Source organism: Crocodylus porosus, unplaced genomic scaffold (assembly GCF_001723895.1).
Source record: "Crocodylus porosus isolate Cpor-Errol unplaced genomic scaffold, CroPor_comp1, whole genome shotgun sequence".
In the NCBI taxonomy this organism is placed as follows: domain Eukaryota; kingdom Metazoa; phylum Chordata; order Crocodylia; family Crocodylidae; genus Crocodylus; species Crocodylus porosus.
Genome location: NW_017728909.1, coordinates 38,254,845 through 38,277,714, shown reverse-complemented (window position 1 = coordinate 38,277,714; position 22,870 = coordinate 38,254,845). Strand labels below are relative to the sequence as shown.

Genomic DNA, 22,870 nt, shown 5'->3' with positions numbered 1-22,870 from the left:
AATAAACTACTACTATTAGCACTTATGGCACTGCTGGGTCTTCTAAGTTGTGTGCTTGAGCTAGTATGGACTATAGCAATGTCTCCAATTCTGATCTGTATTGGATATGAGGCTGGCACTGTCCCCAGTTGTAGTATTTCTGAAAGTTGTAAAAGTGCAAGTTGTAGTGTTTCAAAATATTATATGAGAGCTACTGATAAGAGCTGTGCCTAGGCTACCAATAGCGGCATTATAGCACATGGTATGCGATTCCCTGTTTGAGAGTTGGAAGCAACCCCACAGAAAACTTCTTCATGTTCTGACCAGTTCTTCTACTCTTATAGGGGAGAGTTGTGCATAGCTACAGCTGGAGGAGCTGGTGCCTAAAAGGAGGTGGGTGGCAGTCAGAGCACGCTTTGCACACCATGTATATGCCTGAGGAAAGGCAAGGTTGAAGATCTCTTGGTCCTGCTTGATTACACCATGTCTTCTACTTTGTCTACTCAAAAAACTGAAAGCAAAGGGCAGTAAGCAGCCAATTTTTCCCCTTTCCTCAGTTTTTCTTGGAGTCAAATGATATCACTGATAGGCTTGTCTTCAGTAAGAACAAGGTATATTTTTTAATGTGTTAACTAAGAGGGTGTTGACCAACATGTTTTGAAACCTTGGTCTAGATAAGATGCATCTAGACCAAGACATGAAGTTAGTTAGTTAAGGTAAATCAAGGCAGGCTTACCTCAACTGTTAATGGACAGAATTCTGTTTCACCTAGTGAACAGCCACTAGGATCTGTTAGGATCATCCTATAATGGGGCCCTTACCTGCCCAGAGAGGGCTAATAAAATGACACAGGTTAGTCGGGTAACTCAGAGTTGGTTGCAAGTTGCACTTCGGTCATCCCCTGGGTAAAACAGAATTTTGCCCAACATGTCTGTGTGTGCCCTGCCCATGACAGAATATTACCATTAATGGGCATTAATTCAGATGCATTAAAAATAACCATGTTTCCTAATACAGGTGTGGCCTTAGTGTTTATATAAATACCCTAAAGGAAGTGATGTTCTGTAAAGGGGTTTCCTTGAAGTCTTGTGTGCCATGAGCAGTATCAAGTAGCTGTTATGGTTCTCACTTTCCTATTCTGTTTTTCTTTCTTTCCTTTTTTTTTGGTTGCATGTATTTAGTAAAATGTCAACCTTGTATTAAAGCTGAAATAATTAAGAACAATAACAAGTTAATGTCTTCTCAATAATACCATTTACTTGAAAACTATTATAACGGCCCAGAAAAAGAAACTGTACAAAGTACTGCAGGACACTGATGTGAGAAATTGCCACCAATTAGTAGAGTGAGAGCTTATTAACATTGTAAGAAATGACCATTTTTAATGCTTAAAAAAATTAAAATATGTGGACATTATTCTGTTGTCTTCGCAACCTTCCACCAATTTTGCAAGTCTTCTGCACAGTCTAGTTACAGAAATTACTGGGGAATTTATTCCTTCTCAATTTTCAAAAAACTGTGCATAGACAAACAAATTACAGCGAGTTAAAGGAGTTAAAGGGTTGTACAATTGTTCCAAGTCAACTGTCTAGGTACCTGTTCTTACCCCATGTTAAGTAAGTGAAAGCTAAACCAGAGCAGCTTAGCCTTCAGTAAAACACGGATTTTTGTGATTTAGCGCTCAGTTAACCTTGAGATAAGAGTGGACAGATAAACAGTTACTCCATGGTAAGAACTTACAACCTTTTAAGTCACTGTAATTTGTTCATAGGTCCAGGATCTGTGCGAACTGCTGATTGTGCTGTCACCAAAAATCATTGCTCAGCTCCCACAGGCAAGTCCCATCCAAATTCTTTTTTTAGTGGAATGACTAATTTTCACTTCAAAAACAAATCTCACTACCTTCAGATGGGGTTCTACAGAAATATCTGAGGAGAGAAAGGGGCCTTTACAGTCTGTTCATTGGGGTTTCCTCAGACTACAAAATTCACATAGATCATCTGTTTTTAAGAACAAAATGAAAGATGAAATTCCTGAAGACCTACACATTACAGCTTCTATTGCAATGTGGTTAAATATTTTCTGGCTCTGAATAACTGAACACAGTGGATTTGGCTTTTCTGGGATAATAGCAAGAGATGGTATTCATTGTCTAAAAAGCAAATCAAATCCAGAGGAGGTAACTATCAACTCCCATCTGTTGGAGCAGATCCATCCAGTGCATATCAAATGGATGGAAGTGCAATGTAAGCCCAGATCCACATAGGAATTTGGATGTCTAACTCATGATTTCGATGGCAAGTGCCTAAATAACTTCCTGGATCTGAGACATAGCCCATATCCTGGCCAGCAGTTAATATAAACATTTCCTATACCAAATGCTAGGACCTGTTTTTGGATCAAGGCAGTTTGGAGTCCTACCCCTGCTGTTTCTTTGAATTTCTGAGTGGTTGTGATGCATAGCACAGAGGCAGCAGTGAATTCCCTAGGTGGCCATGGATGTGCTGCAGTATTACCCTCCAGGAAGTATGCCACGAACAAGTGGTCTAGAGAGAACAGTGATAAGCTCCCTATATTTGAGTGATATTTTAACATTGGTGAGTTAATTTAATAGTGTGTTATGTAAACTATAAATGACACCAGAAAGCTTATTCCCAAGTACCTGGTCATTACACCTTAAGGAGAAAATTGTGTAATTTAAAACCAATGAAACAAAAAGTCATATATAGGCAAACTGGTCTGAGGTCACAGCACCAGCTTCAGCGTCAGTAAGTGTAATGTACAAAGAGTAAAAAGAAAAGACAAACAGGAAGCCATCCACATGCAAAGGCCAGATGGTGAGAAATGGGTAGTCCTTACAAACTAACGATAACATCTCTATACAGTTGTTTACATGTACCGTACCAGGTGCTAACATAAATTTCCCCCAAATAAATTAAGAAGACAGTATAAATAAAGGTTTATAGACCATTCATAAATACTCTGTTGGCAATAGAACACACTGGAGCTGCCTTTGTCAATCACTGTATTAACAGCCACAGTTGGGTTGCTGTGGTGGAGGGGTGTCCTTTAGTCTTGTATTCTGTTTTCCAGTAGCAATGGCAGGATCTGTTTCCAGACTTTCTGACATTTTGTCACAGATGATATCCACGAGCCGCTCAAATGTCTGCTTGACATTTATGTTGTCCTTGGCACTTGTTTCAAAAAATTCAAAACCTAGCAAAATAAATAACACATTTTGGTCATTACACATTCTTATATCCTTCAGTCATTAAATCAACCCCTCCTTAGGAAGCAAAAAAGGGGAAAAGGCAGAGAGAAAGAGACAGTGAGAAGAAGTGGGCAAGCATAAAGAGAGAGGTCTACGAAAGAAGGATATTGAAAGGTTATGGGCCGTATCTGACCCCTGTTATACTGGCACAAAGTCAGAGTAATTGCACAAGTGTCATTTTTTTATTTACATCAAGGTAGCTGAGGGTAGCATGTGACAAATCGTATTTGAATTGCTTTCATTATACCTGTACAGATGGTGTCACCTGCAGGGCTTTGGCATCTTTGGCCATGTGATGAAGGAATGAAGCCCTGTTGAATAGTGACAAGGACCAGCTAACAAGGAAGGGAAAGAGTATCTTTGTTCACAAGTCTTGCTAACCTAAGCCTTGCTAAGCTAGGTTTGTTATGGACTGGTGACCAAAGCCCACAGGTAAGTAAAAAAAGAAAAACAAAACAAAAACCAGGTCAACTTTCATGAAGGCCTTGGAATAGAAGGAAATATGAGAAATCTTATAAGGCCACACAAAGGATATTAGTTGGGAAATCTGCAAGTCATCTCAAATGTCTATTTACTAAGGCAAAAAACATGGGGTTTAAGCAGGAAGAATAGGAAGCTCTAGTACAGAGCCAAATTATCATTGAATGAAGATAACTGAGACTTGCTGGGATAGTTCACACAAGTGGACTGTCAATATGGATGGGTATGGTTTGTTCAGAAGGGACAGACAGGAAAGAAAGGGAAATGAGACTCAATTACTCCAGTTGCTGTTTTCCATCCCTAACTACTGTGAACCATTGAGTATTTATTCCACCAGTAACAGATATTATCAGCATGCCATCACTAAACAGTAAGTATTACCCCTAGTGCCAAACCAGAGAATTGAAAATGGATGGAATCAGGAAGAAACTAAACAAATCAAGGACAATGCCTCCCAATTTGTCAACTAATCCTAAAATGGAAAAAATGTTTTGATGATAAAAATTCAAAGTTAAATTAAAAAATTACATGGGACAGCGTTTTATCTTTTTTGTCCCAGTGAGGTACTGCTAATGCAGCACGCTAGAAATATGTTTGATCTCAGCAGCACAGGGCTCATAGTAAGAGGGCACATTTTTTGTGTACCACAGCATGCTCTCTTTGCTTTTTTCCTCTGTTCTGTTTGTCCTCTTTAGCTCTCAGATCAGCTTCATCTGGTATGTAACCTCCTGATTAGTAGACACCAAGGCTCCCCACACCACCTGATGGATTTTCCCATTCTTCCACCTGCCTGACAGAACTGAAACTTTTCCCCTATGTTGCAGCTTTCCTCACAGCTAGCATACTGACCACTGGACAGTTCACCCATTTTCCATTAATTGCCTTCTCTCAATTCCTGATTTGGAATGAGGAATTTACTATTCAGATAGTTCTCAAAACAACAAACCCATTGTTAATCCTATAATAGTTAACTGTTAGTCACAACGCATTCTAGACCATTTTGGTTCACCGTAGTTAATGACCTACAAGGATCCTTGATTTGCTGTTAGGAAAAAACAGGACAAAAATATCCAGCGTTTCACTCATAACCACATTTAGTGACTACTATGATGTTAAGCATGAAGGGAAAGCAGTATATTTTTCCTGGAAGAGAATGCAAAATGTGTTAGCTATTTGGTCTAGCAATATTTATGTTCACATTCTGTGTTGCCCATGGCATTGCCCAATAGCAGTATTAGTAGACAGATGTCGCTTTTATATATGGTGTGTGTTTTCTATTGAGTAGTTTCATCTTTTATTGCCAAGGCTACTTGAATATTTAAAACAGCATCTCATGTGTTCACTGTCATGTGTTTGGGACTCCACTTAAACAGCAAAGCTAGTATTGTGTGGTCAGGCATCTGAACAGGCATGGATATGGATAGGAAATCAGCATATTCAATGGACTAGTCACTTAAATCTTACTTTTCCTTGCCTACAAATGAGAGCAGATTTGCTGTGGAGACTAGTTAGAGTAACATCCAGCCATGCAGTATGATGTTCAATAATTATTCTAAGAACTCTGTTTTGGATATTCTAAACATTTGTACTTTACAGAAGATGTATAATATTAATGCCTATATTATCTAGGAGTCACTGCAAAGGAGGAATATATGAGTCCCAGTCTTATGTGTGTCAGTAATTTAGACCGTTTGTAGACATACCATTTTTTAAACTGTGTTAACTGATTCGCATCACACAGTTTGAATCAAATTTCATTTTGAACTAAGGGTTAATACATGATCATTGACTATCATGGCAGGGGGCCCTGGGTATACACAGTTTATACACTTGGCAGCCACTTAACAGACCCAATTTGCAGACTTTGTGTGTGTGTTTATGCTTGGAAGTAATGGATGTGATAACAAGTCTGTTTAACCATGGCTACATTATTGCAATCATAGAATCATAGGACCTTAAGGTTGGATGGGACCTCAGGAGATCATCTATTCCAAATCCCTGCTCAAAGCAGGACCATCCCCAACTAGATCATCCCAGCCAAAGTTTTGTCGAGCTGGGTTTTGAAAACCTCCAAGAAAGGAGATTCCATCACCTCCCTAGGTAACCTGTGCCAGTGTTTTACTTCTCTCCTAGTGAGAAAATTCTTCCTAATACCTAACCTAAACTTCCCTTGCTGCAACTTGACACTGTTGCTCCTTGTTCTGTCATCTGCCACCACTGAGAAAAATCTAGCTCCATCCTCTTTCAAATCCCCCTTTAGGTAGTTGAAGGCTGCTGTTTAAATCCCCTTTCAGACTCCTATTTTCTAAACTAAATAAGCCCAGTTCCCTCAGTCTTTCCTCATAAATCATGTCCCCCAACCCCCTCACCATTTTTGTTGTCCTCCTCTGGACTCTCTCCAATTTGTCCACATCCCTTCTGTAGTAGGGGGCCTAAAACTGGACACAGTACTCCAGATGTAGCCTCACCAGTGGTGAATGGAGGGAAATAATCACTTCCACTTACCTACTAGCAACACATCTACCAATACAGCCCAGTTTGCCATTAGCCTTCTTGGCAACAAGGGCACACTGCTGGCTCATTGTCCATTGCTGCTGTCTAGCCTGGACTGGTGTATGGGATTGTTCTCCCTTAAGTGCAGGACTTTGCACTTGTACTTGTTGAACCTTATGAGATTTCTTTTGGCCTAATCCTCTACTTTGCCTACGTCACTTTGAATCCTAGCCCTACCCTCTGGTATATCTACTACTCCCCCAGCTTGGTGTCATCTGCAAACTTGCTGATGATGCACTCTATGCCAGGTGGAGGGCTGCTTACTGAGTTTTGGCAAACCATCAAGGGCCACACGACAGGCAGCCAGAGGCAGATAAATATTAATTTTCTAAAATTTTTAGGGGCGCTGCAGGCTGGATAGAATGACCTGGTGGGCTGCATCTGGCCTGCAGGCTGTATTTTGCCCACCCCTACTCTGTGCTATCTTCCAGGTCGTTGGTGAAGACCTTGAACAGACCTGGACCCAGGACCAGCCCCAGGCCACTCCAATTGATATCAGCTGCCAACAAGACATTGAGCCATCGATTACTATTCTCTGAGCCCGATGCACCAACCAGTTTTCTATCCACCTTACAGTCCATTCATCAAGCCCATACTTCCTTAGCTTGCCTGAGAGAACGTTGTGGGAGACTGTATCAAAAGCTTTGCTAAAATCAAGGTACACCACATTCATTGGTCTCCCCACATCCACAGAGCCAGTCACTTCATCATAGAAGGTGAATCAGGTTGGTCAGGCATGACTTGCCCCAACTGGATCCATGCTGACTGTTCCTAATTGCCTTCTTCTCCTACAAATACTTAGAAATGGATTCCTTGAGGATATGCTGCATGATTTTTTCCAGGGACTAAGCTGATGCTGACTGGTCTGTAGTTTCCTGTATCCTCCTTCTTCCTCTTCTTAAATATGGGCACTATGTTTGCCCTTTTCCAGTCATCTGGGACCTCTCCTGATCACCATGCATTTTCAAAGACGATGGCCAATGGCTCTGCAGTCACATCAGCCAACTACCTCAGCACCCTCAGGTGCATCCCATCTGGCCCCATGGACTTGTACATTTCCAGCTTTTCTAACTAGTCCCTAACTTGTTTTCTCACCCCTGTTGACTGCTCACCTCCTCCCTAAACTCTGCTACCTGGTGACAATAGTCTGAGAGCTGACCTGGCCTGTGAAGGCTGAGGCAAAAAAGCCATTGAGCACTTCAGCATTTTCTGCATCCTCTGTCACAAGGTTGCCCCCCCCATTCAGTAAGGGACCTACACTTTCCCTGATCCTCCTCTTGCTACTGACATACTTGTAGAAACCCTTCTCGTTACCCTTCACATCCCTTGCTAACTGCAACTCCAGTTGCACTTTGGCTTTCCTGACTTCATCCCTGCATGCCCAAGCAATGCTTTTATATTCTTTCCCAGGTATTTGTCCAAGTTTCCACTTCTTATAAGCTTCCTGTTTGTGATTTAGTTTACTGAAGAGTTCCCTGCTAAGCCAAGCTGGTCTTCTGCCATACTTGTTAGTCTTCTTGCACATGAGGATGGTTTGTTCCTGCACTCTCAGTAAGGCTTCTTTAAAGTACATCCAGGTCTCCTGGACTCCTCTCCTCCTCAGATGGGATTCCCAGGGGATGTTACCCATCAGGTTCCTGAGTGAGTTGAAGCCTGATTTTCTGATGTCCAGGGTCCTTACTCTGCTGCTCTCTCCATCCTTCCTTTCCTCAGGATCCTGAACTCAATCATCTCATGGTCATTGCTGCCCAAGTTGCCATCCACTATATTACCCACCAATTCTTCCCTGTTTGTGAGCAGAAGGTCAAGAAAGGCATGGCTCATAGTTCGCCACTCCAGCACTTGCACCAGAAAGTTGCCCCAATACTTTCAAAAGCTTCTTGGATTGCCCGTGCACTGCTGTATTGACCTCTAAGCAGATGTCAGGGTAATTGAAGTCCCCCATGAGAAGCAGGGCCTGTGACTGGGAAACTCCCACTAGCTGTTCGAAGAAAGTCTCATCCACCACTTCCTCCTGGTCTGGTGGTCTATAGAAGACTTCACCATGACATCATCTTAGTTGCTCTCTCCTGTGACCCTAACCCAGAGACTCTAAACAGGCCTATCTCCAGCTTTATACTGGAGCTCTGAGCAATCGTATGGCTCTTTTACATAAAGTGCAACTAATCCTTCTCTTCTCCCCTGTCTGTCCTTCCTGAACAGTTTGTAACCTTCCATGACAGTGCTCCAGTCATGCAAGCTCCCACCAAGTCTCTGTTATTCCAATCACGTCATAGTGCTGTGACTGTGTAAGGACTTCAAATTCTTCCTGTTTGTTTCCCATGTTCTGTGCATTTGTGTACAGGCACCTGAGGTAACCAGTTGATTGTCCTGATTCCTCAGGAAGTATGAGGGTACCTCCCTTGTTGTCCTTCCTGCTCACTCTTTTTCCAGGTCTCCTGCTTCCCCCATACCTCAGGGCTTTGGTCTCCATTCCCTGGCAAACCTAGTTTAAAGCCCTCCACACTAGGTTAGTGAGTCTGTCTGTGAAGATGCTCTTCCCTCTCTTCGTCAGGTAGATCCCATCTGTTCCCAACTGTTTCCATTTGTTCCCATCTATCTTTTTGTAACAACATCCCATGGCTGAAGGAGCTAAATCCCTGCTGGCAACACCACCTGCACAGCCAGGTGTTGACATGCAGGATGCACCTGCTTCTGCCTGGGCCCTTTAGCTTGACCAGAATGATCAACAAGAACACAATCTGAGCCTCAGACCCCCTCACCCTTGCACCCGGAGCCCTGTATTCTTTTTTGATTTGCTTAGGGCCTCCCCTAGAAGTATCATTTGTGCCCACACAGATGAACAGAATGGAGTAGTAGTCAGAGGGCTGGATGAGCCTCACCAGTCTCTCCATGACATCTCAGATCCAGACTCTGGGCAAGCAACAGACCTCCTGAGACAACAGGTTAGGTCAGCAGATAGCCCCCTCTATCCCCCGCAGAAGGGAGTCTCCAACCACCACTACCCATAACTGCTGCTTGGTGGTGGTCATTTCAGTCCTTCCTACCTTGGTGAGGCCTGGCCTGTCTTCCTCCATCAATGGAATGTGCTCCTCCCTCTCTGCTGCTAGGGATGAATGACTGCAGCTGGAGGTGAAGATCTTGGCTTGCTGCCAGAAGTCACAAGCTTCCACCCTTTTGGGTGTCCATTTCCTTTCTCTTCTTTAGTGCTACACCTGGCATTTCTTCCTCCACAGTCCCGGAGGTCTCCTCCAGCATCAAATTAAAAAATGCCTCACGACAAAGGATGCTTTGGAGCCTTGCCACCTCCTCCTGTAGTTCTCTTGCCTGTTCCCTAAGAGAGACCACCAGGAGGCACTGCTCACACTGCAGGCACTTTCTGACATGGCCATCACTGGAAGGAACCTGCAGGCTGCAGTTCCCAGAGTGCCAAACCTGGACCTGGGTGGAAACAGCAATGGTGAGTGGGCTTGCCTGAACAGAAGTCTCACAGGTGCAAGCACAGGCAGTGGCAGTGGCAGTGGCTCTGGCATTGTGATGTTTTCCAGCCATTTCCCTGTGTCTCTTAGTCTGCCTTCTCTCTCTTACTGCTCTTCTTCCAAGCAGACCTTCCCTAGCAACCTCACCTGGAACTGGCCTGCTTATTTCTCATTGGGCCCAAAGCTTTTCTTTTTTTCCCTGCTTCTCACACCAAGCCAAAAGATTTGCCCCTCAAAAAAGGGGGGAAGGGCCCACAAGCTGGACTCAGAACTGGCCTGCAAACTGCTCACCCTGTTTGCAGCCCCTGTTTGCTGGTCACTGGCTGACAGTTATTGAAAGTGCTGGTCCAGAAGCTGTAACAGGTGCAATTGACCTGCAACTGATATTTAGTCATGGTGAGATGTTGTTGGCACATTTGACTTTGTAAAGGTGCTTCTTTGTGCCTGATAACCTCTGTTGTGCTGCAGAAATCCAAATAAGTTTTCCTTGTGGGGGTTGATATTTGCAATGCTTATCTGGCAAGTTCCTAAGGATTCATATTACATGTTAATTAATACAGCCTAAATTGCCTAGTTCTGACTACTCTAGTCTGTATTAACTCTAATCCTCATTCAATGAGGATTAGTTAATTCATACTGGAGCCAATTTTAATTTAGACTACAGATGCCAATGTGGAAATAGTGACAGCTGTAGTCCAGAATAAACCTAGAGAAACATAATTTCTATAAATGGCCTTAGTTACTGCACATCTGAGGGTACAGGGCAGTGCACTGGGAACTATTCATACAATATTCATAGCATCAGTGAGAGATGTGTGGCCAAACTCTATGCATTGGTTTAAATATTTTCCCCTTGCTTTTCCTTCTGGAAAACACAATGATGAGGAGTAACAAGAAGCATTATAAATAAACTGGACCTTAGGATTGCTCAGGTTAATTTGATTAATTTAACAGTACTATTCCATTCTTTCAAAACAAAATGACAGAATAAATGGAGAGGTGGTACTATGACTGGTGTATATTTCCTTGCTTGCTGGAAGCTTTTAATGCTTCCTGGGAGCTTCACACAGCTGATGATAGTTCAGATCCACTGGCAAGTGGGTGGAAGAAGAGGATTTTCTACATGTTCAGCACCTATCCTGGAACTAGAATGATGCTTGGCAGCACACATCTGGGCACTGGGCCATTGGTAATCCTTTAGTATAATGATTTTTTTTCACAATTGCTAGCATCTACTTTACAGAAAATTGGGGGAAGAGGTCCATTCCAAATAGGCTGATTTGGTCAGAGAGCACAAGACAGATTCTGTTCTCAGGCAGGTCTATACTGTAGTCCAAGGGTGTGAGTGCAGCTTTTGTAGATATACTCAAGCTAGGTTAGTCTGAGTTCTATAGTAGCCCAGCTGCAGCAGCATCTTCTACATCAGTACAACTATTAAACATAGTAAAGCCTGTGCTGAAACTAGTGAATATTCTGCAGCCATACCTTTGGATCACAGTAGAGATATATCCTATTAAACTGGTATAAAAATCAGGCCATTGATTTGGGGATAATTTATTCCATATTTGCCATGGAGCTAAAAAAAAGCCAATTGATGTAGAAAAACAGGCTATCAGTACTCTTTTGAGAGGCACAACAGGTATCCAAAACAACCAAAGATCAGCTTTTCCATCTCCCTTGACCTCATGGAGTATGGAGCATGGGATCATCCATCCACCATTCAGCTTCTCATCTTATGTAGCAAACACAGAAAGCACACAGAGAAGAAGAGTATCCCATGTCAGTGGTGACATGTAGGGGGTGCACGGGGGTGCATGCGCACCCCCTGAGGGTGCTGGTGCACCTCCTATCAGCCAGCTTTCCCAGGCAGGGGTGGTAGGCAAAAGCACTGGTGCCCCCCTGAGAGCACGGGCCGGGGAGTGGGGGCTCTCCCGGAAGTGCTAGCACTGTCTTGCAAGTGTCAGTGGCATGCATGGAAGTGCCAGTGCCATGCCACTGCCACTTGTATGTTGGTTTGATAGGCCTCAGGGGACGCTGCCCAATCAATGACTGGCCACTGGGGGGGGGCAAGTGCCCCCCCCCAACTCAAGAGGAACTAGTTGCCTGCTCCATGTCTTGCTAATATCCATAGCATACAACAGTCATATTCTTTGGTAGATACAACCTACCCAGCTATGTCCACAGTTTGAATAGGTTTGATGAAAGGAACAGCCACTGACACATGTAGAGAAGGAGCACTGCTTTCCAGCTACCAACAGAAACAAGGGACATATGAGGGGGGCTAAAAGGGACCAGGTTCAGGGTGGGAAGAGGAGATGGAAAAAGGCAAGAAACTGAAGAATGGTAAACGGCAGAATTAGGGAGAATGAAACTTCAAGCTTTTGGAAATCTCAATGGAGGTGGTGTCAGCAAAACAGGAAAGAGGTTGACTGTGACCCACCTGTCACAGTATGTAGGGGAAGGCTGATGATAAGTCTACATACAAAGCAAAAGAGAAAGCAGAGAGCAATCTAGAGGACAGAGAACAAGGATCTGAGAAACCCAGATTCTAGGCTCCAGATTCAACCACAGGTTGTAAGAAAAAGTGGGTGTAAGGTAAACACTTATCTTCTCATTCCCACTAGAATGCTATAAGCATGGGAGTATTGCCCTCATTCCCTCCTGTTGAAACTGATTCACTGGACAGCCACTGCTATGTGTGACTGGAAGGAAGGTAAATGAGAAGGCCTGTAGCTCAGTGAGATAGTTGTCTCACCTAGCAGTAGGCATGCCTGGGTTCTAGCCCTTGCTGCTACATCAGTGGAGTTGCTGCAATCTGCTGCCATTAGTCTAACATGGAGAGATTGCAATGGGATAGCCTTCTGCCTCACATGTCAGGTTTTTCCAGGACTCAAGCTAACTGGAATAGGATCATACTTACATGCCAAATAGGCTGAATAGGATCTCTCCCCAAAGGCATGCCCAGATGGTACAAGGCAGAATTGTGCGGAGACATCCTGGACTAGCTTACTATATGTGTATCTGTATGCAGACCTGATAAAATGCTAGCTGAGAACCTTAGCTGTAGCCATGCAGCTTCTGCTTTAGGAGGGAGAGTGGCAGTGACAAACAAAATGAAATCAACTGAAAATAAAACATAGGTTGGCCACATGATTTCATAAAGCACCCCCTTTTTTTTTGCTGGGAAAGTATATGTAGAGGAACCTTGGTCAAAAGTGCAAATGTCCAATCATTTTGTTACAAATATTTTGCATCCAGCTGTACCAGAGTCTTCTGCTGACTCGCACGTGAAATATTCTACTAGGTTTAGAGACCTGTGTTTCCATAATGACTGTTCAGCAGAGCCACAGACCTACCCATTTTAATTTTTGTTCAAGCTTTTTTTTCACTGCTACTTGTTAACAGAAAGAAGAGACTTTCTATGTGAGGCAGCAGTCTCAGAGTACACCCTGTTCCCACCACCTGTGATGTGCTGGATCACAGATGTGGATGAGACAGTACAGATCAGATTACCACAAAAGATGACAAGTCAGGGAGGGAGGTGGGTGGATGACAGTGGACAGAACAGAAGATCATCAGAGTAGTGCATGTATGTGAATGCTGCATTACGAAGATGCAAGAGGATGATCTTAAATCTCTTTTTTCCTTTGCCACCCTCTGTCTCCATTCCTCTCACACATACTTTCCCTTCATTACACCTCTTACACCACAGTAAACCTTGCTCCCTTATCTCTACCTGTTTTCCATCAAGACCAATTTAACAAAGCTGACAGCAGCAGCAGCTGAGACCCATCACACCAGGCTCCAGTGGGTGCTGGAATAGTTTTTTGTGTTGCAGTGTGGTGTACTATAAAATGCAAGTTGCTTTATGCTGCCAAGCCCATGGTATGATAAGGACTAAAGTCCTTGGAGAACTGGGTTCTTTTTCCCCTTAATTATCCAATGACTTTGGCACAGGAGAAATAGTTTTTTCTTTCCTCCAGAGGAAACTTCTGTCCACTCTTTCCACAGCTCTCTCAAGAAACACCAAAACTAGCTTTGGACACTTTTCTTATTTTCAGACTCCAGACACATGTTCATTTGTAGCCCTAGAAAGCTTGCTGCTGTTCCCTGCTCCACCAAACAGCTGATCAGCTACCAATCAGGTGTTCAGCAGAGTGGGGCAGCAGTATAATGGCCTTGATCACCAGAGCTGCAGCTCAGCTTTCTGCAGTGACTGTTACAGAGCTGCTCTACTGAACAGCTATTCCACTGAACAGGGCAGCAGAGGCTCTGTAAAAGTCACTACAGTGAGTACAGCTGTACCTTTTTTCCCTGTGGACAGTCAGGGAGTCAGCTGCTCCCTGGAAGAGGTGAGGGAGAGCAGAGGACTCTGGGTTGCTGGGGGTCTGAGACACACTATAGTGATAGATGTAACTTGACACATTACCTGTAACACAACAAATACATTCTTGTTGGAAACAGGAACTTTTTTGTGGTGGATCTGCCCACTTTATGATGGATCCACATTTTTTGTGGTGGGTCCACCATCTTTGTAGCACTACAAATATATGGAATGCATGGCCATTCACCTTTTGTAGTGCTATAAGGACATATATTATGCTACAAAAGTAACATGTGTCCAATATCTGTCTTGCCCTAAATCTTCCCACTCCAGAGCTGGCTTGATCAAGCCCTTTGGGGATTGTGTGAAGAGATGAAAAAGTGACATAATGAACCTCAGGCTTTGAACCATGGGGGACCCAAGGTTTGACCAAACTAGCCCTGTTTCTTTTCAACTTTCCTGAGACTTCATGAGAATAGGATCTGATGAAAGGTTCCTATTTATGTCAGGTCTGTTCCTGCCTCACTGGTTTCAATGAAATAAAAAATAAACATTTTACAATATTTAAAGCTATTGAGCAGCTGGAGTCTTAATTGAAAGTAATGTAATCCAGGATGTACTCTATGAATACCATGACAGATAGATTTAACATGTTTTTTTAATTGTATAAATAGTAGCCCTAAAAGATATAAACAGCCTGAAGTGATGCCTTGCCTCCCACCTCCAGCTTTCACCTTCATTAATTTCTCAGAGGTTCATAAATGCTCATTAATAACACTATACTTCTAAAAGAAGAGAAAGACAAGTATAGGAAAGAGAAGAGAACAGATGAAAGGGATTATATGGAAAACCATAGAACGTAGGACATGGGACTGAACAGCACCTCCTTGACCAATGAGTCTAGTCGCCTGTGTTCATTTACCAAAGAATCCTCCAAAATCATCACTTCAAATTTTCACGCACAACTACAGCACACAAAAACTAGACATGCCAAGAACACCTTATAATATGTCATAGGTAAAAGCTAGGGAAAAGAAGGCATTGCCTAGGCCTTGCCACAGGAAGTAATAGAAAAGGAGTTAATTAACAAAACAATATCTAACAGCTTGTCTTCATAAGAAAAGAGAACAGATTTCAAGGAGGCATGTCAACCAATACAATGATAATAGCACAGCTCTACAGTTACTACAAACAGCCATAAGCTTGTGTTTAACATTGTGTTAGATGGTCATACTCGATCCTGCTAAATGTATGACACAGCTTGTTTCTTTCTACACCGGCAGCTATGTTGTATTAAACATGACTCCTCAAAGACATATTCTATCATAAGTTACCATTCTAGTGAACATGAGCTTAAATCGTGGTTGCTGTCATAACTGCCCATAGTGGCTATTAAAATATTATATTTTGAGGCCTAGTAAGGGATTAGAAAGTTAGATGAGAGGTGGCCTTGGGAGAGCTCACTGTCTCATGCAAAATATAAAAAAAGAAAAACATTTGGAATTACTGGAATAGAATCATTTAAAAGCAAAGCTACTAAGTATCACCACTCTTCGAAGGGTCATCCACCCTGCCAGTGTAGCCCAGAGATAAAGCTATATAGGGCAGAATTCTATTTCTCTAGTGGACTAGCAAAGTGTACCTTAAGAGTGCTCTGAGTTACCCAATTCTAATATGCCTGGTGGGTACGTAAGTGCTCTTGTTATAGGAACAGGGAGATGTCGGCACGTATCTGGAGGATGATCCTTTCCCTATAATGGGTGAAGTTATGCATGCAGAAAGGATAACAGAATTTCTCCTGCACTTCAGTAAGGTAACTCAGAGTTAGTCTCGAGTTGTACGTTAGTGAAGTAAAATTCTTCCCAGAGTTTCATATTCAGTCTGCAAGAAAGCCTCAGGCAGTTCAGAGATAAGATTTGAAGACAGGTCCCATCTACACAATAAAACAGACCTTCACAGTTATTGAGTGAGGACAGCTCTGCTGTGGACATAGTCTGTATTGTAGGTTAATGTTAATGGGAATGCTACATCTTTAATTTCTGCCTTAGGAAGGGCTACTTTTCAGATCAGTAAAAGGATTATACTACAGGACATAAATACAAAGAACTAACAGGTTTTTCCTTTTCTGCCTCCTCAGTACAGATGATTCCCATCAAAATTCTGCTTGCACTGATTTTCTTTATGGCTTCAAGGTATTGCTGGAAGGAGTACATTGAAGGAACACCTCACATTCAGGCCTGAACACAATCTTTTTGTTATACAAACAACAAAATCCTTCACTTCTGTTTGTCATCAAACAACTATACATATAAAAGAGCTTTGAATCTGAAAAAGGAATGGTACCTTTCCACTACAGAAAAGTAAAACAGGCAGGGGGTTTTGAGCCTTTAAGGCAGTGGATAACAGTTATAATATACCCCACGTGTATTATAACTAAATAGAAGATTCCAGTGTTCTCTGGTGCTATCTGTTTTTTTATGCACGTTAGCATTTTATGCTCAAAGAAAGGGAGGAGCCAGGAAAGAGAAGGCTAACACATTTATACACAATCTAGTTATGTTTGTTTTTAACACTAAGTTCAATGTTGCTGTATGTCAGCAGAAAAGATCCCTGGCTGTCCCAGGTTTGACACTGCAGCCACCTGCAGAAGTAAAATAGGGCTTTCTGTTGTTGTGCAGTAAGTTCCATCTATCCCCTCTATGGCTAGGGACAGACATTACACATAAACCAGTTTAAGTGATCAGAAACTGGTTTAAACCTGTAACAGAACATATGTTCAGGGCACATAAACCAGTTTGAAAATGGTGGAAACCAGTTTGGGATAAACCTGGCTGAATGTAGTATCAGACAGAAGTGATTTGACTTAAACCATTTTATGCACAGTCTGTCCCGGACCCCTTACTGGTTTAAGATAAACCAGACGTCCCAAGCTTCCAGGCATACTGTCTGGGCTTGGCAGGGCTTTCTGCTCCACAACAGGATTAGCTCCTCCTCCCTTTCTGGAGCTTGGCAGAGACTGCAGGCATCTGCCTAGCTTCTCCCTGCTAAGCAGGGATTATTTCCTCTGCCCCTTTGCCTTGCACCTCTCAGCATTAGCTAGCAGACTATGTGCTGGCTACAGTCCATGCTGTGGGACACAACAAAGGCAGACAGCCTTTTTGGAGATAATCAACAGGTATCTGGTAATGTCCTTCCTTGGAAAAGCTGTTTAAGAAGAGCTTGAACTAATGGAGAGAGGCTTTGTTTTCTTAACGGGTTGATAAACACAGAGTTATGGGTGATAAACATTACCTGCTGGGTGAGGGGGACGGGACAGGACAGGACATCAGAATATCCTGCCAGAGCCTGGCCACGCACCTCTCAGCTCAGCCTTGTCAAAGGGAAGGGAGGGCTTTTCTAGTACTCCCTGGCTTCTAGCCTGAGCCACTGCAGGCATGTGCCTGAGCTTTTTCAGTCTAGAGATGTCTGTAGGGTTTTAAACCTGTTTAGCCTAGCCAGGTTAGACTAACCTGCAAAGACTGAATCAATTAAGTCTCGGGCTTTTTGAATGTCTGTCCCTAGACTTTATGTGCCTAACTACAAATTGCCATCTTCAAAACATGGCTTCAACTGCTGCCTAATGCTGAAGGCACCTAAACTCCCCAAACATGTCAGTTTTTACATTTAAACCCCATATGGGCTGATTTTGAACATGTCAAGTGCCTCTGGTTTGATGTGTCTGAGCAATATAGGTTCCTATTCTATGCCTAATCCCTCCTGGGTTCTATAAACTAGGTATTCCTTCACCCCATTCACTTGCAGGAGCCAATACACTTGTCCAGAGGTGCTCAACCTCCAGCCCATGGGCCAGGTCCATCCCCCAGAGCCATGTCATCTTCCCCATCGTGCTCCCCATGGACCTGTGGGGTACCCCTCCAGCCTTGGTGCGGAGGTCCTGGAGACTGATCCTCATCACATTGGGGTGGTGCAGGCCCACACCTGGATGGGCCTTGAGACCTTGCACTACTTCCATCTGGCCCAGATCAGGCTCTAGCTGGCCGGAGTGGCACAGGGCCATGATGCTCCATACTGGTGTACAGTGGGCAGTGCAGGACCCAATCCAGCCTGCGGACTGGCCCCATAGCACTCATCTGGCTTACAGGGTACCACTACACTAGGCAATCGTAAAGCACACCTGATTGGGCTCTTCACCAAAATAATTGCAACAGGAAGTGCCCCCTTTTATTTATGAGATGACTATTTACCCATGGTGAAGGAACCCTCACTTCAATTCCCACCTTTTTCTCAGGGACTCAAACCCAAATTTCCCATTCCCAGCAGAATACCCATGTGCCACACTATAGGATACACTACAGGGTAAGTGGCGGTGGCCTCTGAGCCTTCCCTGATAAAGGTCTTCCATTCTGAGTGGAATAATTCATGCTTTAGACAGAGCAGTCATGAGCATAAGCATAAATGATAACTGGGGAATCTAGCTGTTAGGGCACTTAACTATCAGGAGGGATATCTGAGTCCCTGTCTCCAAATCCCATTTAGAACCCCAGGGTGCTCTGGAGAAGTCTTTGAGATACGATCATGTGCTTATACTTGTATGTAGTCTGGCATATAGCCCTTAAACCAGGTCCCCAGTATGTTGCAGTATGTCACTGTCAATTTCCATATTTTGACAAAGATATTGTTCCTGCGCCAATGTGTATATTTTACCCAGTGACTGTTTAATACTAAATATATAACCATATATTGGAGAAGGGACATTTTCTGTTTCTCCCCTAAGTTGTAGAAATTGACAGTGACAGGCTTCAGCTAGGGCCTTCATTCCAGGGCCATATGCTGGACTGCTCACTGTATAAACATATGGTGGTGCCTAAAGCTCTGCCTCAGGACACTGGGATTCTAAATGAGATTTAATTTGAAAAATATAATCATCCCTAATGGCAGTTCTGTCTCCCTCTGGCAGATTCTGAGTAGAGCCATCATGCACATTTTGGAGCCAAAAACGAAATTAAAACAAAATAAACAAGCTGGTTGGTTTTTGTTGGAGGGGACAAGTTGCCTTTATTATTCAATCAGAGCTTGCCATGAGAAGGCTGGCACAGGAAAGGAGGGTGTAGGTGGTGAAAAAAAAATTGGGTAGGAATGAAAAAGTGGGTCAGGAGGAGGAAGAGGGAGAAAAAAAACAAGGAACAGGAGCAAGGATGACATACAAAGTCATATATGTTTTAATGAAAGGTAACAGATAAATTGTGCCTGACTCTTAAATGCATGCAGAAGAGAAGCAATGGGACAGTACCAATCCAAAAATAGAGCCAGATCGATAGGGGCCTTACTGCTACTTTTGCTTATCAGTCTAGAGCTGGAAGACTCCCTTACATCTGTGCTCACTCCCAGCAACTCCATGCCTGATATATTAACTATTGCATAGACAGGAGAGTTCAAAGGAACAGGGAAGAAATAGGACCATTTCAGAAATAGTTAAACACATATGGTAGACCATGTTGTATTCCTCTAATGGGCTGTGTACACAGCAACTGTTCTTTGGGGAGGTGCGAGAGGCATTGTGCTCCTATGGCAATCCTTAGGGGCCTGGGTCTTAAAGGTACAATGGCCTCAGAATGTCACCACTTGCAATAAATAACTAATACATAATTAAAACATTTAGAATATATACACAAAACCTGAGTTTTAAAGTGACATGAACAACCAGTTACTGAAAACTGCATTCAGAATTGTATGCCTATTCTGTATGCACAATTACCTAGATTGGAAACAGAAAGTGGGTAATTGTGCATATAATGATCATAAATATGTTTAATTGTCCATTTGAACGTGCAATTACTCAGTTTATGTGCACAGTCATTGTCGTACCCCTTACTAAGCTTTTGTCAAATTATTGGACAAAATGTAACACAAAGAAGAAACCTGAAAAACACAAAGAAAAGAATTCATTCAGTAAATGTGAGAACCATTCTTGTAAACTGTGATTCTTTGCTTCTTATGGATAAAATTTTAACAGTGTCAGTGTACCATACTTGTGTTGGTGTACCAAACTTGTCAGAAACACATAATGTTTTAACTAGAGAAAAAAGCATAAATATGTCATAGCATACTCAATAATTAATGTGTATTTTTCAAAACTTTCCAGAAACATCTATTACATTACCCATAACATTGTAGTAAATATTTTAAGTGTGTGCATGTGTTGCATGATTTTAATTTAATAATATATGTGTTTAGAACTTAGAATAAGCATCTCAAAACTCTGATATTTCATATATAGTATGCTACATTTTTGTTTAATATAATTTCTTTTTATTGATAATGTAAAAATAAAAAATACTTTACTGGGTATTACATTTTATTTGAACTTTTTTTAGTTCAATATCTATTTTTTTCACATTGATATTTACATTAATTGGTTTCCTCTACTGGCTGATGTGCCATATTTTTTTCTTTTTCTTTTTAGACCATTACCTAACTTAGCTGTAGTTGTTTGATTCTGTCTGTTTTCATGTTAACATGATAAAAATTTAGATTTTATATTAAATAAATACATGGAAAGCATGAAATAGCAACAGTATAGGGAAAGGAGTCCAGAAAGAAGATAGACAAATTCTGTCCCTTCACAGATTTAGTTTAAAGATGCTAGGGTTAAAACTGATCAAAAATACTCAGTCAGAACTAAAGAACCCAGACAATGAAGTCCTGAAGAAATTAAAATAATAAAAATGTCATTGCTCCCCATCCACCAATTGAACAAAAATGGAAAGAAAGAGGGGAAATGTTTCAACAACCTGTAGCATACCATTTCAACATTTTCAACATTTTGTATGCAAAAATGCTTTTCTTTTTCCTTTTGAAATTATTTTAAAGTTTTGTTCTGGGTTGTATTTTAATACAAGAAACTTTAAATGGAAATAAAACAGTGTTTATTTTGTAAAAAACAAAATGTTTTGAATGTCTTGAGAAGTATTTTCTCTACATTAGTTTCATAGAAAATTTCAAAATGTTCAGTTTTCAATCCTGATTGGGATAGAAACAAAATATAATCTAAGTTCCCACAAACTGTAATTTCTGTTCTCTACACAACTTCATGAAAGGTATGTGCAACAGTAGAATTTGGCCCCTCATATGAAAAATGGCAAGTGAGAAATCTATTAAATTTAACCAAAAATACATTAGCTCTCCTCATAGAGCTTTTGGGAAGTCAAAAGAAAACAAAATGACAGGAATTAAACAGCATGAATTTTGTGTAGGAAGTCAGTTGACTTTGTGGCAAGAAATGGGTCTCTCCTATCTCCCAAATCTGGCACAAAAGAGGGAAGTCAGAGAACCAGGTTACCAGGAGAACCAGGCTACCCTTTCTACTCAGGACTAAATACTAGATTATACTATCTCTTCACAGTAAGCAAAACCCAGTGTCATGCACCAAACAGTAGCTTACAGCCAGCAATAAACTCAAATCTCAAAATTTCAGACACCTCAAAGCTCAAGACACAAAATCTCAAAAGCCTCAAGACAAAACAATCTTACAATCATTTCTGCTGGAGAGGACCTGCCTCCTCCTTTTTCACCCCCTTAGCCCTATGATCACTTATGCCTGGTGTGGGGGTCTTCTGCCTGAACATACTGGTTCCTGGGCTTCTGTGCCCAACAACAACCACAGTAACAACAACAAATAACAACAAAGACAGCGCTGTGGGTGCTCGAGCCCCTGTTCTGCAGGAGTTCCCCTTAATGCCAACCCTACACTGGGTATGCCCACCTTGCTCTGGGACAAGTTCTATAATCACAACAACAGTAACGGTGTAGGCGTCCCTACAGTAACAGCAATGCTTTAAATACAACACAAACAGACATCGAATACACAAGCACACTAGCTCACCCACCCCACACTTCTCATTCCTGCTAACACCCGCAATAAGCCCACATTCTCCACCATAAAACGCTGCCTTGTGTGGTCAGGCCAACTCTCAGGATCTCAATATTGAGCTGCTAGACAGGAGGGTGTGACACAATTGCACATATATAAACATACAAATCAATTAGGTGCATACACACACACACTACCAGCTCAGGCACATACATATTCAAACCAGCCTAGGCACATGCATACCTATCACCAATAAAGCACATACACTATATACCCCAAAAGTTAGACAAAGATCACTAATTTATATATCATGCACACAATGACATATATATATATAAATATACACATATATATATATATATAAATATACACACACACAACCCACCTACACATACACACAGGTAAGTTCCTAACTAGGATGATACAGTGTGTATGTGTGTGTTTGGGGTACCTGGGGTACTTGGGGGGAGGTTCAGGTGAGAGAGAGAGAGTTAAAGTGTAGGGAATGAAAGTCAGATGGGGTAACAGGATCCCAGCGGGATAAGCATCCAAATTTGTCTTGAAGACGTTCAAAGTAGGTGCTTGAACCACCTCCAATGGGAGGCTATCCCAGACCTTGGGGGCTCAGACAGTAAAGAAATTCTTCCTTATGTCCAGCCTGAAATGGTCTTGCAGGGGTTTATAACCATTCAACCTCATCATCCCTTGGGTTGTTCTGGTGAACAGTCATTCCCTCAGATCCTGGTGAACACCACTGATGAACTTATAGGTGGCCATCAGATCACCCCTGAGCCTGCACTTTTCCAGGATGAAGAGTCCCATAGCTCTGAGCCTATCATCGTAAGGTCTGTTTTCCTGACCTCTGATCATGCACGTGGCTCTTCTCTGGACTCTCTCAAGCTTCCCCACATCCT

The 22,870-nt window shown here is 42.3% G+C and overlaps 1 protein-coding gene across 1 annotated transcript in view; it reads right to left on the bottom strand.

Moving 5' to 3' along the window:
• Positions 1–1,120: 1,120 nt before the first annotated feature.
• The window catches only part of RAB3C (RAB3C, member RAS oncogene family), a 249,349-nt gene continuing 227,599 nt past the window's right edge, over positions 1,121–22,870 (bottom strand). Inside the window, exon 4 of the mRNA XM_019532103.1 lies at positions 1,121–3,195. Coding sequence (XP_019387648.1) covers positions 3,008–3,195 — 188 coding nt within the window. The 3' untranslated portion in view covers positions 1,121–3,007. The remainder of the gene's footprint in view (positions 3,196–22,870) is intronic.